This window comes from Aulonocara sp. 'chitande type north' Nkhata Bay, linkage group LG10 (assembly GCF_057382095.1).
Source record: "Aulonocara sp. 'chitande type north' Nkhata Bay isolate Kocher_YH1m ecotype deep benthic linkage group LG10, A_spYH_male_GT1.1, whole genome shotgun sequence".
In the NCBI taxonomy this organism is placed as follows: domain Eukaryota; kingdom Metazoa; phylum Chordata; class Actinopteri; order Cichliformes; family Cichlidae; genus Aulonocara; species Aulonocara sp. 'chitande type north' Nkhata Bay.
In genome coordinates this window covers 17328448-17344840 of record NC_141353.1, presented here as the reverse complement: position 1 = coordinate 17344840, position 16393 = coordinate 17328448, and the positions used below count along the sequence as shown (strand labels likewise).

Below are 16393 nucleotides of genomic sequence, written 5' to 3'. Positions count from 1 at the left end.
AACAGGAAATCAGAAATGCCATCTGTCGTACTTTACTTGTGTTTCTTTGGTGAGGTAGCTTAAATTATTTGGAATTCACTGAAAAGTCAGTCACTTAGTATAGACTTGGATTTCGTTATAGTAACACGTCGGTAAGACTGCCCCCGCGTGGTGTTTTACGATCACTGCGCGGTGAAACGAGAATTGCTCTGTTTGTCCTTTGTTGTCACCCGTCTGTAGCTCGCTGCCTCGCTGAAGTCGCTCCACCTCTGCCTCTCCGGCTTTGTACCCAGAGCTGAACCCACGCCGCGGCTACCTTCTCTAGGATACCGGGGCTGCTAAAAATTTGAAAATGGCCCTCCACGTCCCAAAAGCTCCGGGCTTTGCCCAGATGTTAAAGGATGGCGCCAAGGTGGGGTTAAATTAGGAATATTGGGCTCGTAGATGAGCTTTGACTGAGTAGTTGTGAAGAAGCGTGCTAGCTAACGTTAGCCGCTAAGTTAGCATGTTCATTCAGAGTCATGAGGGATAGTTCTAGAAAGCAGCAGCCAGGCCGCCCAGCCGGCTGCTGGACGAAGGTCTGTTAGGGAAGATGAAATGCTTATTCTTGATATTTCACTGTCTCCCTTCAGTCTAAACCGTGCTAAATATAGCAGCAGCAGAAGTTGAGCTGCTGTTATAACGGGATGCCATACTGCAGTCACACCCAGCTAGCATTCAGCTAACAGTACTGTCAGCTTAAAGTGATGCTGATGCTTAATGAAATGTTTACATTCTCAGACTATCCATATTATATCCAGTTATTTGCTTTTAACATATTCATTGTTAGGTAGTAAGCTAAATATATTAGTCTGACATGGAAATGAACGGTAATGCACCTGTCTTGAAAAGTTGATTTCTTGTCTGTTACAGCACTTTTCAGGTCTTGAAGAGGCTGTCTTCCGTAATATCAGAGCTTGTAAGGAACTTTCTCAAACCACCCGCACTGCCTATGGGCCCAACGGTAAGTTTGGTCTGCCTACAGCCTATTAGGGTTGTGCTCTGTAAAGATATCAAAGCAGCACCCGTTAAATGAAGTGTTTTCTTTTAGGCATGAACAAAATGGTCATCAACCATTTAGAGAAGCTGTTTGTCACCAATGACGCTGCAACAATTCTCAGAGAGCTTGAGGTGAGGAGATGTTGTTGTGCACCTCACTGAAATTCAGCTGAGTGCATAATAAATGTATGAATTTAACTATTTATGTAAATTGTTTGTTTTATAGGTGCAGCATCCCGCAGCCAAAATGATTGTAATGGCGTCCCACATGCAAGAACAGGAAGTCGGCGATGGTACCAACTTTGTCCTGGTCTTTGCTGGAGCTCTGCTGGAGCTGGCTGAAGAGCTCCTTAGAATGGGCTTGTCTGTTTCAGAGGTAAACAAGATAATATTGGTAAAGTAGCATGGCTTGATGTCAAACATGTGCTATGATTGGTGCATTTTCTCAGTGCCTGCTTTTTCTTCTTTGCCACAGGTGATTGAAGGCTACGAGAAGGCTTGTAAGAAGACTCTGGAGATCCTGTCAGACTGCGTTTGCTCCTCAGCCAAGAACCTCCATGACATTAATGAAGCCAAGTCGCTCATCCGTACAGCAGTCATGAGTAAACAGTACGGCAATGAAGACTTCCTTGCGAACCTCATTGCAGAGGCCTGTGGTGAGTCAGAAGTGCACACTATCTCAGAGTTGATTGTCTCGATTTTAGCATTGCCTTGGTATTTTTCTGACTTCCTTTTTCTCCCCTCTTCGTGCAGTATCGATCTTCCCAGAGACCGGCAATTTCAATGTTGATAACGTCAGAGTATGCAAGATTTTGGTAAGCAGCATCTTCTGTTGGTTTTATTTTGTGTGCGTATGCAGTTTGGCCTCTATTAACATTTGTGGTCATTTTAGGGTTGTGGGGTGACGGCATCCTCTATGCTTCATGGCATGGTTTTTAAGAAGGAGGCAGAGGGAGACATCTCATCAGTGAAAGACGCCAAGATCGCCGTTTTCTCCTGCCCCTTCGACTGCATGGTGACAGAGACTAAGGTAAGTGGAGGTGACCGATATATTAAGTTTAATGAAGATGATGCTGACATTGCTCTCGGTGCTGACAATAGTCCCGTCTGTTCCACAGGGCACAGTGTTGATAAATAATGCACAGGAGCTCATGGACTTCAGTAAAGGAGAGGAGGATTTGATGGAAGCTAACGTGAAGGCTATCAAGGAGGCTGGTGCCACTGTGGTGGTAACTGGGGGGAAAGTGGCTGACATGGCGCTGCACTACGCCAACAAGTACAAACTCATGGTGGTCAGGTAAGAACTACAAAACCTTAAGTGAGCAGGGAACGTATCATATACAAAGAGCTAGACATTTACGGCAAATTCAGCCTGAGTTTCTTCTAGTTGAGCTTACTGTTTCATGTAACTCGCTTAAGAGATCACATTTCTCCCAAGTAAAGATTGATCTTTTTGCTAATACAGATGGTCCTTTCATGGCCTAGGACTAAAACTTTTATTTTGAAGTTGCAAGATGTAACTGTGTCTGCATTTTTTGGGACATTTAAATAAATATATGATGGCCGTATGTTAAATATTACATGATATATAATAGTATATCTTTGGCATTGTGTGCTTCCCAGCCGTAAACGTTCTTTTTTTCCTTCTCGTCAGGCTTAACTCCAAGTGGGACCTCAGGAGATTATGCAAGACTGTGGGAGCTGTAGCTCTGCCCAAGATGGTGAGTGTACACTTGTTTTTATCAGATCAGGTATTCGAAAGAGCCGTCCATTTTTAACTATAAATACATTTTTGTCATCCTTAGACGGCTCCGACTCCGGATGAGATGGGTCACTGTGATGATGTATATCTGACTGAGGTGGGAGACACTCAGGTGGTGGTCTTCAAACATGGTAAATGACTCCGTTCTTCAGGCTTGTGAATCTTAATTTTAAACCTTTCTGAGTTAACATGTTGGTTGGTGTTGACACAGATAAAGAGGATGGTGCCATCTCAACCGTGGTGATCAGAGGCTCCACTGACAACCTGATGGATGATATTGAGAGGGCTGTAGATGATGGAGTCAACACCTTTAAAGTTCTGGTCAGGGTAAGTAGACATTATAAGTCACTGGGGTTATTTTGTTGTTGTTGGGATTTTTTTCTTACTTTTAGATGAATCACAAGTTTTAACAAATGGATGCACAAATTATATTTTAAAGATTATTATTGTCTTTATTGTAAAGAAACTCAGGCTGATGTTTATCTTTTTTCTCATCGGTGTTGAGCACCTGTTTACTTAATAATAATAATAATAATAATAATAATAATAATAATAATAATAATAATATTAAAATAGAATTAGGAACTGAAAAACTAAAACTATGCTATCAGTGTTCACTATGAGCAAAACTTTCCCTTTAAACATTGTTATTGAGAATCTTACAGTTCACAAATTTCAAGGGGTTTTCTTTTTATGTACTACTTAGTTTGCACAACAGCTACAGTCTCTCTGTCATTCATTATCTTTAGGACAACAGGCTGGTACCTGGAGGAGGAGCCACTGAGATTGAGCTGGCCAAACAGATCACCTCATATGGAGAGGTATGCACATTCAAGTGAATTAATTAACATATTCCAAGTCCACACACTTATCTCTCGTCTTCGTTTTGTCCTATTTTGACTGATACACCATTTTCCTGCCTTTCTGCAGTCCTGCCCTGGTCTCGAGCAGTATGCCATTAAAAAGTTTGCCGAAGCTTTCGAGGCGTTGCCACGTGCCCTCGCTGAGAACTCCGGCGTGAAGGGGAGCGAGCTTATTTCAAAGCTGTATTCTGCGCATCATGAGGGAAACAAAAACATGGGCTTTGACATTGAGGTATGTATGGATGCATGAGAAGAATGTGTGGATGGCTTTGATATAGTTTGATTTCAGATGTGAATCGTTTAAAATATTCAGCCTGTGTTTTCCTTGGTTACAATCTACAACGGCACTGCAAGAGGCACCTAAACCTTACACACTGGTCCTTAACGCATTACCAGTGGTGTCCAAAACGTGACAGTGAATGCCAGAGGAGCTAACACTGCTGTTTGCACTAAAAACATGCACTACATCATTCTGTCATCACAAGAGAAACTTGGCTCATGTGTTGGCCTTTGAGAGAAAAACAGTTACCTTGACTGAAATGCTGGAAGGACTTGAGCTCCCACCGAGTCCATTTGTGTTGTCTGCGCTATGGAGACAGATACAGCCTGTTCCACATGATCTTTAAGCTAAATAATATGATGTTCACATCGTATGTAATTACCAAGCAGGCGAATCACAGTTTAGATTTTTTTTTTTTTTTTTTTTTGGCTTCCAGTTAACTTGGGTAGATGCACACCACTTTTTAGATTAGGGTACACAGCTTAACACTAACAGTCCTTTTTCCCACCTGTACCTACTCATCTTGGCTCAACTCGGTTTCGGACGGTTTCTTTTACAGTCGAGTACGAAGTAATGGCGACTCAAACACCACGACGATGGAGGAGGTTGAGGTGATGCTATACCTGCTGCCTCCTTTTTTTTTTTTTTTTTTTTTTTGCATAGCCAGGTCCCTAATTTCCGGGTTTCAAAAATTATGCTTTTGATTTTTGTGAAGGAGACGCCCTCATGACTAATTGAGGAACGCCACTGACTAGCCAATCGGTGGGATGCAGTCTGTTGACGTCTCGTTTTCTGAGTATGGGAAACCCTAGAAACAGTCGAGTTAAGTTGAGCAGACTAGGTCTATAAAAGACATCTTAAAATTTGTGTTGTGGCATCCTTTTTTCCCCCTTAAATCCAAAATTTGAAATTATTTTTTTAATACCCGTTTCTATTGAAGCGTCTCATATTCTTGACTGACGGTGCGGTTGTCATGTCGTTTGCAGAGTGATGGTCCTGCTGTGAAGGACATGCTCGAAGCCGGCATTCTGGATCCCTACCTGGTCAAATACTGGGGCATAAAACTGGCTACCAATTCCGCTATCACAGTACTGAGGGTGGACCAGGTGGGTACAAACAAAACATTCTTAACACACAAGCTCTATATGTAATGAAAGCCAGCCTCATACAGAATATTTTATGAACTTTTGAAATTGTGTTTTTTGTTTTTGATTGAGACAGAAAACTGCTTCAATCAGTCAGACAGTAAGAGCCTTTAGGACTATTTTTCACCTGTTTACAAAACTTCATCTATTAAACGGCTTTTAATGTATCGGTTTGGTTTTTAACTGAATAATTTAGGCTTTGAGGCAAATCAACAAACTTAATGCCACACTCCAGAGATCCGACAGACCGCATCAAATCACATCTCACAGATGTTTGCTTTCTGTTTATATTTTGAGTTTTGTATTATTCTTTTTAGGATTTTTTTTTTATGTTCTTTAAAGCAACTGGTGGATAAATTAAGTGTGCATATATGTACGATCCAGATCATCATGGCTAAGGCTGCAGGGGGACCCAAGGCTCCCAAGCAGAGAGGCCATTGGGACAAGGACGGTTGGGATGAAGAGCCTGATAATTTTGAAACTCACCATTAGAGGGCACACACAAAACGCTCAGTCAGTAGGTTTTGGAATGTGTGTGCGCTTTTAACTAAAAACAAAACAAAAATCTGCACCGGTGTGCTCAGTCACTCACAGGAGGTTGAAATATGTATGTGTTACCTGTCACTACTAACACTGGAGAAATGTTGCGTTACTGACTGGATTCAACCACATCACAGGTGTAAAACACCTGTGATGTAGTTAACTGGAAGCCACATCACAGGGCGATCGTGGCTCAAGAGTTGGGAGTTCGCCTTGTAATCGGAAGGTTGCCGGTTCGAGCCCCAGCTTGGACAGTCTCGGTCGTTGTGTCCTTGGGCAAGACACTTCACCTGTTGCCTACTGGTGGTGGTCAGAGGGCCTGGTGGCGCCAGTGTCCGGCAGCCTCGCCTCTGTCAGTGCGCCCCAGGGTGGCTGTGGCTACAATGTAGCTTACCATCACCAGTGTGTGAATGTGTGTGAATGGGTGGATGACTGGATATGTAAAGCGCTTTGGGGTCCTTAGGGACTAGAAAAGCGCTATATAAATACAGGCCATTTACCATTTACCATTACACAAACCCAGATGTGCCACTGCCTAAACCTGCACAGAGCAGATAGTGTGTGTGGTGTGATAGCATGCTGCATGCGCAAGCAGTTTGTGAGTGCAAGTACCAAATCAAACACTGTTTTGTTTTTTAATCTATTTTAAGAGAAGATTAATTCAGTTTAGATGTAGTTGAAGATGTTTTGTGAAACATGAAGTGCCTTAAGTAACTGACCCAGAGTTTAATTATTATTTCTTCAGCTCATTTTTTTTCTTTAATTATTTATTTGATTTTAAGTGTTCACGTTTTGTGCACAAGTACATTTTCCTGTGTAGAGAATTTCTCTTAAAGCACAACATACGGTACTCCCACGTGTGCTCATGAATGTTTAATCACTATAAATGGACTTCTGGAATATCTGTAGGGATTTAAATGGTCTTTTTTTTACTTTGAAAATATAGTCCCCTCATTTATAAATAAGCACAGCAGTTTAAGATTGAACACATTTTGGATGCTGTGGTTAATGTTTGTCTATCAATTATTTTATGAAGGTCAGAGGTGATGTGCTTCCACTCTGCCATAAAGCCCACTCACTCAGCTGCATGGATCTTATGATGAAATGATTGTTTTCTTCCTTTATAGATCATCATGGCCAAACCAGCAGGAGGACCCAAACCTCCCCAGGGAAAGAAAGACTTTGATGAGGACGACTAAAATGTCCAGCAGATGCTCCTTTTAACCCTGAACGCTCTGACATGGATTCCCAAACTTTTCTACTTATTTAAAGCTTACCTGTTTATTGGTTTATTTTGTAGAAATGACCATACATTGGTAACAGAAGTTAAAAAAAAAAAAATCATACCAATGGCTCTGTTTTGCTTTTTATGTTCTCAGTCCCAAATAAAAGGCACCTGTGCTGTCACTATTTGGTTTGTTTTTTACTTTTTGCCCAGCGTTGCTTTATAAACTTCTTTGGTACTTCATATGATCACTAACTTTGTTTCATCACATATTGAGACTCAAAAAGAACGAGAAAATGTACTGTTACCACGCTTCAAATTGCTGTGTGTTTCCCATGATATTTAATGGCCAACATTGTACATTGCTTCTTGATATGATACAAACATGCATTAAATTCAGTTTTACTTATATAGTGCCAAATCACAACAGTCTCCTCAAGGGCTTCATATTCTACACTAAAGATATAATAAGAGAAAACCCCATGTGTTGTAGTCAGATCAGCATCTAATCTAATATAGGACATGCACAATTAATTAACCTACCAGATGCTTCCAAGTGTTTAAAGAACATTACAAAATTCCTAAAAACAAACTCAAAATATGAACAGAAATAAAGGATCCCCAAAGAGCAAGCACTTGGTGACAGTGGGAAAGAAAAACCCTCCATCAGAACCAGGCTGAGGAAGTGGTCGCCATCTGCTGTAATGGGTTGCAGGGTAGGAGAGGAACACGGCAAAAAACACACTGGAAGAAATTGGGGTGATAAGATACTGTGAGATCTTACTGTGAGGTTCTAGTTTGTGAGGATACAGCTTTTAAATTTGATTCTGGATTTAACAGGGAATCAGTGAAGAGAAGTCAGTATGGGAGAAAGATGCACTCCTTTTCTGTATCAGTGCTCCCGCTGTAGCATTTTTAATTAAATGAATTGCATTCAGCATTCACATTTCCTCCAAACATGCTAAGACAGCACATATTATGCATGCATGGGTTTATTTTTAGAACAAGTGAATGGGGGGTTGAAAAATGTATCGGGAGATACAGGAAGCTTTTCTGTTACACGTTTGCTTTTGTGCACACAAGTCACGCCGATGCAAACCTAACAGAAACTGTCACCGACGTGTATAATTGATGTGTGCGGCTCTGATTACCGCAAGCAGCAGCACAGGGATCTGAAGCGTGCCTCTCATTGGACGGTAGTGATGGGGGCGGATTTACGCTGACGTTGCCCATACGCGGGATTAACTTGTTTTCTTTATATCGCCATATCTGTCACATTTTACACCGCGTAGCCCGATCAGCTGCAGATTGTTAGCGAAAGGTAAGCGTTGTGTTCGTGCAGCCCGACACCGTTGTTCGTGGAGAGGTTGCGGAACAGCGCGGATGGCTAAATGAAGAGCAGACGTCGGTATGAGGACACTGCGCTGATGTCCTGTCACACAGATGGGGGCCGACGGCAGTAAGAACAGGAAGGTGAGTTGGATATCTGGTTGCTAAGGTGTAAGGCACGTGCTTTGGTGGGGGTGGGGGTTCCCTGTGTGACGGGGTTCCGCAATCTCTTGGGACCTGAAAAGTGTGCTGAAGTTGCGTAACGGTGAAAAGTCGCCAATTAGTATTACAATGTGTTATTCCCACGTTACGATATATGGGGTGAGACCATTCACTTTGAATGCAAATTCGTCACTTTTCAAACAAAAGTCTGACACTCCCCAGATTGCGGTCACTGGTCGAAGCTGTTTAGCAGAGTGACAGCGGAGTAGATGTGCCCCTTTATTTTGCTCGGATGATAATGACACTCTGCATGGCTGATTACGCGCATCTTGCATTACATAGCTGCAGAGATGTGCAGCAGGAGCCCCACGGGGAGGGGGCTTGTTGACCCGGTGACTGCACTTTGGATGCAGACCAGGGAGTGTTTTTATATATGAGAGCAGGAATGGTTACATGAAAATGCTGTACCACTCGGCTCCACTTAGGCATTTGAGGGATGAAGATGGGGCTGTATTATAGCAAAGTCTGATGTCTTGTACAGTAAGCCACAATCGTTAGGAAAGCAACCTTTTATAAATTAAATCAAGTATATACTGTGTACTGTCTTTCAAATCTATGGCAGGTTGTAAAATTATTTAAATACAACCCCAGATACATGTGTCATTGTTTTTGTTTTTTTTAACAAACACTAAGATAAAATTCACAAGTGCTGTGTGTGTGTGTGTTTGAGAGAGAGAGAGAGAGAGAGAGAGACTATAAAAGATACAGAATCACAAAAGAGCTGTAGATGTTAAACAAAGAGTACAAATAAAGGAGGAAAAGTTAGAAAAAAAGACTGAACGAAGTTGTTGCGAGGGTTACTAAGAAAAAAAAACTTCTCTACAAAAAACATTTTTGCAAGTATGGCTAAGGCTCGCAAAGCTGAATCTCAGTAAACCACAAGACTTCTAGAACAATGTCCTTTAGACAGATGAAAACCAAACCCAGCGTAACATCACAAACACGTCATACCGACTGCCAAACACGTCGGTGGAGGGGTGATGATTTGAGCTTGTTTTGCAGTCGCTGAGTTGACCACAAAGTCCTCTTATACCCAAGTTTATTACAGTCTAATTTGAGGTCAAGGTGTCAATACCCAGTCAAAATCCAGACTTTAACCTGATTGAAATGCTTTGGTGGGACCTTAAAAGTGCTGTTCATAAATGAATGCCTGCAAATCTCAATGAACTGAAGCAACGATACAAAGAAAAAGTCGCAAAAATTCCTCCACAGCAACGTGTGAGACTGATAAAGTCATACAGAATACGACTAATTCAAGTTATTGCTACAGTAAGTTGTGTTTGGACTTAGTCTGTAAATTTAGAGCAGCATTTAGGCAATTCTCTTCTGTATTTTTACAAAGCATTTTTCAGTACAGGTTGTCCTGTGCCAACTTTCTTTGTGTGTTCTAGTTTCCAAAAGGTCAAGTGAAAGCAGAAGGGCACTTTCAGCAGTGCACGCCTGCCTTGATAAGTGTTGGTACTTAACCTTGCGTAAAACACTCTCTGAATGAACAGTCTATTCATTTTTGTTCTCCAGGAGTTTGTGTAATAAAAACAGACAATCTAAATGTTTTTTTTATCCTGTTTCTTCTGTAGCATCTACAAAACTGTGTCTTTATCTTTTGTTTCCCCAACAGAGGCCTTCCGAAGGGCAGGAGAATGAGCACTTATCTTCTGGATGGCGTGGCTTCCTCTCAAACATTGGCCTGTCTGTCCCAGCAGGCCTGTGTCGCCTTGCCCCGTCTGCCCTTCATCTGGGCCAGCGTCGAATGCTCCAGGGCAAAGCCCCCGAGATCCCTGACCACGTCTTGAGGCTGGCAGGAGTTGGCCCCCACAAGCTGAGAGCGGAGTGGAGCCTGCCGGGGTTTATTACCATGTTCCTCCCCGAATTCCCCCACAGAACTGTGCCTGGCCACGAACACTTTCAGGTGAGGGTCATTTTGAACGCCAGCGCCACATCATGCGTCTTATGATTGAACAAAGCTTTCTCATGTTCTGCTTTTACTTTTTTTTTTTTAACTAGACACCATCCCATTGTATCTGTGTCTGCATTGTTCTCGCCTCACTAGGTGTTGGGCTACATCGCCAAAGGTTCATTTGGACCCATCCTGAAAGTGAAGGACAAGGTCAAACAGAAGACATATGCTGTTAAAGTGAGTGTTGATTATCTGGGTTTTAACATATAGGTTTTCTGCGTTTAAATTCTAACATAAATACCAATCAGGCTGTTGCAGGAAACTGAAGCTGTGAGATAATTGTGTTCATGGTTCATTTATAATTACAGTGGCCTGATTTCATCTTGTGTCTGCCCACAGGTCATACCTAAAGCAGAGATTTTAAGACTCGGGGTTTTGGAGCAGTCAAAGGAAGAAGTTGTAGTCCAGGTGGGTTTTGTGTTAACTTCGAAGGCACTATATTTGCATTTCATACAGTTAGCACTCAACAAACCAAGGCTTTCTAAAGTACACATAATAGTCAGTGAGTGATAATTACTGCTAACAGTTAATAAGTGATAAGATCTCATGTAAATATTGTGCTATTCTTTGATTTCTTAACTTTAGAAATGTTGATAGAAGGTAGAAAAAATCTGCTGTGATGGTGATGAACCATTTATGTTTATTTGCCTTCTCACAAAAATGGCGTGTGCCTGTAAAGTCTGAAGTTAATGCGATTCTGAGTGACGTGATCTCTCAGAAACAATGGTCGGTTGAGCTTTTCCAGGCTGACCTTTGACCTTTGCCTGCAGCGTCAGGTGCGCCACCCATTTGTCCATGACCTCCAGGACTGCTGGCAGACACAGCGCCACGTCTACATTAGTGAGTCAGACAGAGACCGGTGACCCAATCCAACCCAGATCCACTCTCCCTTTACTTCACCTCACCTTTTCTCACCTCAAAACTGGCAGCTAGGTCCAAGATCTACCCACAGCCCCACCCAAACCCAGCTCCTACAACACGATGAACAAAAAAAAAAAAGGCAAAGAGGTTCCCGTCGAGACTTTAAAATTCAGGGTCTTTTGAGCTTGTACCCCACGTTTAATCGCACCTTTATCAAACACCCTCCAGCCCTGCAACCCCAGTCTACCACTCCCTCTGCATCGTGTAGCTTCTTCGACTTCTTTCCTCTTTCCTCCTGAGCATTTACCCTCTTTTTCCAAATTAGCCACTGACTCAGAAAGTGTGACCCACTTTGTTTGCCTCTCCACCCCCTGCAAAAAGAGAACGAGTTAGCCCCCGAAAACCAGATGCTGAACATACTGTGAATCATCACTGAGTCACATATTTTTTGAGCCTGAAATGTAGAGTACATGGAAGTCACCACAACAAACCGATGAAGATCTCTGCAGATATTTTAAAGCAATTAAGGTTAAACAGTTGCTTAATTGTTATGTTGCCTTATGTAACAGTGTTAAATAAATATGGCTATCCTCAGTTACAGTGTGGTGATTCATTATTACAAACGCACACACATGCAGTTTAAAGTCATGCTCCATTAAGGCAGCCAGCCTTAAAATTCCACCTTGCTTGCTTCCTAGAGAAAGACAGTTTTCACTCTTGTCTCTTCCCTAACTTGAGCAATGTTGTGTTCCACCTCCCGCTGACCTTCACTTCCCAGTCACATCTCGCACCGCTGCACAGAGGCATGCTTTGATCCTGTTTCTTCTCCAACAGTGTGCGACTACTGCAGCACAGGAGACCTCTACACCTACTGGCAGATGATTGGTCAGTTCCCAGAGGACACGGTGCGAGTGTTTGCTGCAGAGTTGGGATGTGCGCTTGGTGTGTATGCTATTACATTACTAATTAAATGAAAGATGTGAACCCTCATCCGTACTGTAAGCCTAACTTTTCCCTTCAGAAATCTTAATTAGCTCAAAGCGTCGTTTCCATAGTTATTTAACTGGAAGTAATTATCAGAGGTGGTCTTATTAAAAACAGATGAGCTCTCTAAGGATCTCCACCAGCAACACAGCAAAGTCAGGATGGTTCAGTTTGCCAGTACGAAGACATGGATTTGAAACCTGTTTGCTTACTAGTTGTTGTTTTTTTACAGGCTTTCTGCACGATTTTGGGGTGATCCACAGAGATGTGAAGGTAAAAACCAAAAAAATTGTACAATGACACAAAACCTATGTTAAGCACAGGCATCTAGATCATTTCAGGCAACACATATTCATATCAAGGTTTTTCACAGGACTCTCTGCAGTCCTCAGTCTTTTACATCATTGTGAAAGGAAATTTGTCCCACTGTTCTTTACAACTTTGTTTGAGTTTAATGATGTTTGTGGGAAGTTGTTCACAGCAGCTCTCTTAAGGTCCCACCACCTTGGACATTGACATTGCTCATTGGTTCTTTTTTTTTCAGCCATTCTGCTGTAGATTTGCTGTAAGACATGTGGTCTCACATTTGTGTCTAGAATACTTTGGTATACAGATGAATTCATTATTGATTCAATAACTACAAAACAAGCCCAAATCAGCCCTCTGTCACCGCAGTGTTTGACAGTTGATATTTTACAGCTGATATTCCACTTCGGTCACTCCAGGCATTGTTTGAGAAATCTTGAAAGCTGAGAAAGCGTTGTTTTGATGGAATTTTGCAAAACTAAGCAATGCTTCTTTATTTTAGAGAAGAAGCTTTTTCCTAGCAATCCTTCCAAATACTTGTTCAGTTATTTTCTAAGTGTGCTGTCATTAACTTTAACATTTAACATACTAACTGAGGCCTGTAGAGTCTGAAATGGGTTTTTGGGAAATTCTCCGAGCATTGCATATCAGCTAATCAAGTGCACTTGATTATCAGGCTGTTACTTAGCTGCTTCATTCCCATGGATGGAGTAAGGTATCCATAGGAATACCATAGGCTAGAATAAAGGATATCAAATGCTGCAAGCCTAACATTTATCATGAAGAGTTTTTGTCTTAACTCTGAAACCTTTCCAGCTGGATGTCCTACTTTTGCGTCTCATATAAGAACAGCAAGCTCAGCTTCCTTTTCCATCATGCACACGTACAAAGGCTGTTTTTGGTTTTGTAAGGCTGAATACTGAATACTTACTAAAAAGTTTCTAAACTGCTCATTCCTGTTTTTTAGTCAATGCATGAACACAACAATGTGTACAATGCATTAAAAATGTTTAAATTGCCACAAAATATTTTATTGAAGTAGAATTTGTTTGATACTTTGTGTTTTTATCAGATACCGTATTTAGAGTTTTGTTTTGTTTTAATATTTTGTTACAGGCTACAGGTTTCCTTTCATCAGTGTTTCGCAGTAATCCGATGGCAGACACGGTGTGTGGCATAAGAATTCAGTGCAAGAGTGTAATCTCATCCACCTATTTATTTATTTTGCTCTGTTGTTGCAGATGGAAAATATCCTGCTGACAGACAATGGTAAGTAAATCTTGTCCCCAGCAGAGAGCAGCATAGCTTTGGTATGAGGGAAAAGCACAGAAGCTTCTAGAAAACAGAGCTGTGCACGTCTATCAATCAATACCTATCACTGCAAACTATGAGGGAGCATTATGATACAAATAAAAATCCAGCCTGTGTCAGTTAAAAAAAAAAATAGCCTGGGATTTCATACTCATCATAACATAGAGAAAATGATCTTTTCTAGGACACATCCGGCTAGCTGACTTTGGTTTGTCTCGTCGCCTGGAGAGAGGGGGAAGAGCCTTTACCATCTGTGGAACCATCCAATATATGGGTGAGGAAAACATCCACTCTTAACCTCCCCTGCAGCTCATCCCACCACAGCTGCAGATGCTGGGATTTGGAAGCATTTAGAGCGTATCTAATTATGTTTTACTGGGAGGTGAATTTATGAATGGAAAAACATTGTGAGGGTTCTCTGTCCTCTGCAGCTCCTGAGGTGCTGAGTGGTGGGCCCTACAACCATGCAGCTGATTGGTGGTCACTGGGAATTCTGCTTTTCTCACTGGCTACTGGGAAGGTTAGCTATTGTTGCCTGTTTGCACGGTCAGCAGTTCGATTAATCTCTCAGTGACACATGAGCATGAAAGACTGTGTTCATTTAATGTTCTGGCATGCTGAAGTATTAATCTATCAAAGTAGCAAAAGATGAATCATCCCCTGAATTTTCCCTCTGTCAGTTCCCCGTGGCTCCTGAACCAGACCACTGCAGCATGTTGAGGAAAGTGAGGAGCTTCCCCTATGAGATGCCCCTCAGCCTCAGCTCCCCACTGGCCTTGCTAATAACAGAGGTAATCATTTATTGTATATCTGCTAAGCAGCGAGCCAGTTGAACGGTCAGATCATCATCTGCACATTTTCCTGTCCAGCTTTTATGCAAGACTCCCTCGCGTCGCTTGAGGACGCTTGATCGTTTCCAGCGGCAAACCTTCTTCCGCGGATCAACCTTTGACCTCGACCTACTGCAGCGTCAGCCCATGGAGGTAACAGACGAGACGTCTGAATGTCCTCGGTTTGGTTGTTTCCTCTGTAAGCTGAAGCATGAGTCTTGACTTCTCCTCTCTGTTGCTGTCAGGTGATTCTGGAGCTGCGGGAGAGACCGGACCGAGCGGCCAAAGCTCGACGAGGCCTCACTTTGTCCCTACAGCCTCTCAAAGGCTTCGACTACGACTCGCTCCTCAGCCCACCCGCCACGCCACACTCGCAGCAGGATCCCAGCGCAAACACTCACACAGCTGTACCGCTGCCTGGCCCAGCACTCCCACTGCATCCTGCTCAGGAAAAAGGTCCACGCAGAGAAGTGTTTGTTTGACAGACACTGAGTTTACAGTGTAAAGGCACACTTGTGCACATTTGTTCACCCTTGAATTGGTGCGCCTTTAAAAATTTTCTAAACTTTAAAATTACTGACTTAATGGAAATCACCTTTTTTTTTTTTTTTTCTCCACACATATTTCAATGACTTTTATGTTTTGTGACGTGCTTAATACAAGTTATTCTTCCTTTATGTGTTTGCCTTTCTCCGCTGCACAGTTTCTTGCACACTTGTTTGCCCAACAGTTGTGCAAGAAAGATTGCACTGTTGTGCATCCACTTTCCAGTAAACCATCATGGCTGCCGTGTTAATACATAGTGGACAAATGCTGTGAAATTTACCCCTTGTGGAAATGTCATGCTTGTTGATCATAATATTATAGATCATAATATTTTTTTCTTTTTTGTTTTAAGTGTGCAAACCATAGTTATCCTTTCAGCTAGGTTAGTTGATTTCAAAATCTCTGCTGTTATTTTCATGTTGCAAGATGTTGCAGTTATTTTAGCAGAAGCGGATGGAAGACTCGTTGCCTCAATCTGTGCAACTTTTACTTTGAAACATAGTCTGTACCTTTGCTCATGCCACGATCTGACCTTTCCCAAACCTGACCTTGGCTACATCATCTCCTCGAGCAAGTGACACAGTATCAGGTTCAAATGTGTATGCCTTCAACACCTTATTTAGCTTCATCATTTATAACCTACGTCTCAGGGGAGCGCTTGGTGGTTTTCCCATTCAGCCTTGATTTTTGACTCCAAGAGCTGTACAAAAGTGTGCAGATCAGAGCTGGGACTGGAACAGCAGTACCGTTTACCTCCACTTAACATTTTGATCGATACAGGGCTTTTTCTACGGTCTGTGGATGTGGTAAGCCCTTGCCAGTGATCTCACCTTTATGCACTTACCTGCTCATCTGATTATAGTGTAATTTATTTATTTATTTATTTTTGTAAAGTATGCCCTAATGTGTGCCCAGAATGCCTCGTGTGTGATCCTTGACCTTTCTTTATTTCTGGTCACCGAATGCTGATGTGTATATATTCCTGTTTATAAAGTTTATATGACTTTTTTTTTAATACTCTTTGATGTTTGATATGTTATGTTATGATGTATTTTTGTAATTGCCATGTAGCACAGATGGAATATTAAACTCTGACTGTACAAAGTTCTGCTGGTTTGTTCTGTCAGGGTGGAACCTGTTGAAGTTCAAACCAAGCATCAAAATGAGGAAGAAAGTTATTAAAGTGACTTTGAACGTGGTGTGGTTGGTGGTGCT

The 16393-nt window shown here is 42.0% G+C and overlaps 2 protein-coding genes across 4 annotated transcripts; both read left to right on the top strand.

Annotated features, from left to right (window-relative positions):
• The first annotated feature begins 225 nt into the window (after positions 1-225).
• Positions 226-7017, top strand: cct8 (chaperonin containing TCP1, subunit 8 (theta)). Of its 2 annotated transcripts, none has more exons than XM_086308743.1 (15): positions 226-391; positions 892-982; positions 1070-1149; positions 1244-1393; positions 1493-1673; positions 1771-1832; positions 1910-2047; positions 2136-2314; positions 2672-2738; positions 2823-2910; positions 2991-3106; positions 3529-3600; positions 3710-3874; positions 4909-5028; positions 5452-5602. In XM_086308743.1, exons 1-15 carry the CDS (start codon positions 332-334, stop codon positions 5557-5559), a joined length of 1677 nt encoding a protein of 558 aa, XP_086164869.1. In that variant the 5' UTR covers positions 226-331; the 3' UTR covers positions 5560-5602. The 2 variants fall into 2 exon arrangements, with proteins under 2 accessions (XP_086164869.1, XP_086164870.1); XM_086308744.1 differs by lacking the exon at positions 5452-5602 and adding an exon at positions 6735-7017 and having other exon boundaries at positions 228-391.
• Positions 7018-8022: 1005 nt separating this feature from the next.
• Positions 8023-16348, top strand: rskrb (ribosomal protein S6 kinase related b). Of its 2 annotated transcripts, XM_086308741.1 has the most exons (14): positions 8023-8305; positions 10002-10292; positions 10434-10517; positions 10680-10748; positions 11111-11180; positions 12036-12143; positions 12418-12458; positions 13608-13658; positions 13733-13760; positions 13987-14076; positions 14234-14322; positions 14483-14593; positions 14672-14785; positions 14878-16348. In XM_086308741.1, the coding sequence occupies exons 1-14, from the start codon at positions 8276-8278 to the stop codon at positions 15112-15114; spliced, it is 1413 nt and encodes a 470-aa protein (XP_086164867.1). In that variant the 5' UTR covers positions 8023-8275; the 3' UTR covers positions 15115-16348. The 2 variants fall into 2 exon arrangements, with proteins under 2 accessions (XP_086164867.1, XP_086164868.1); XM_086308742.1 differs by lacking the exon at positions 13608-13658 and having other exon boundaries at positions 8025-8305.
• Positions 16349-16393: the final 45 nt, after the last annotated feature.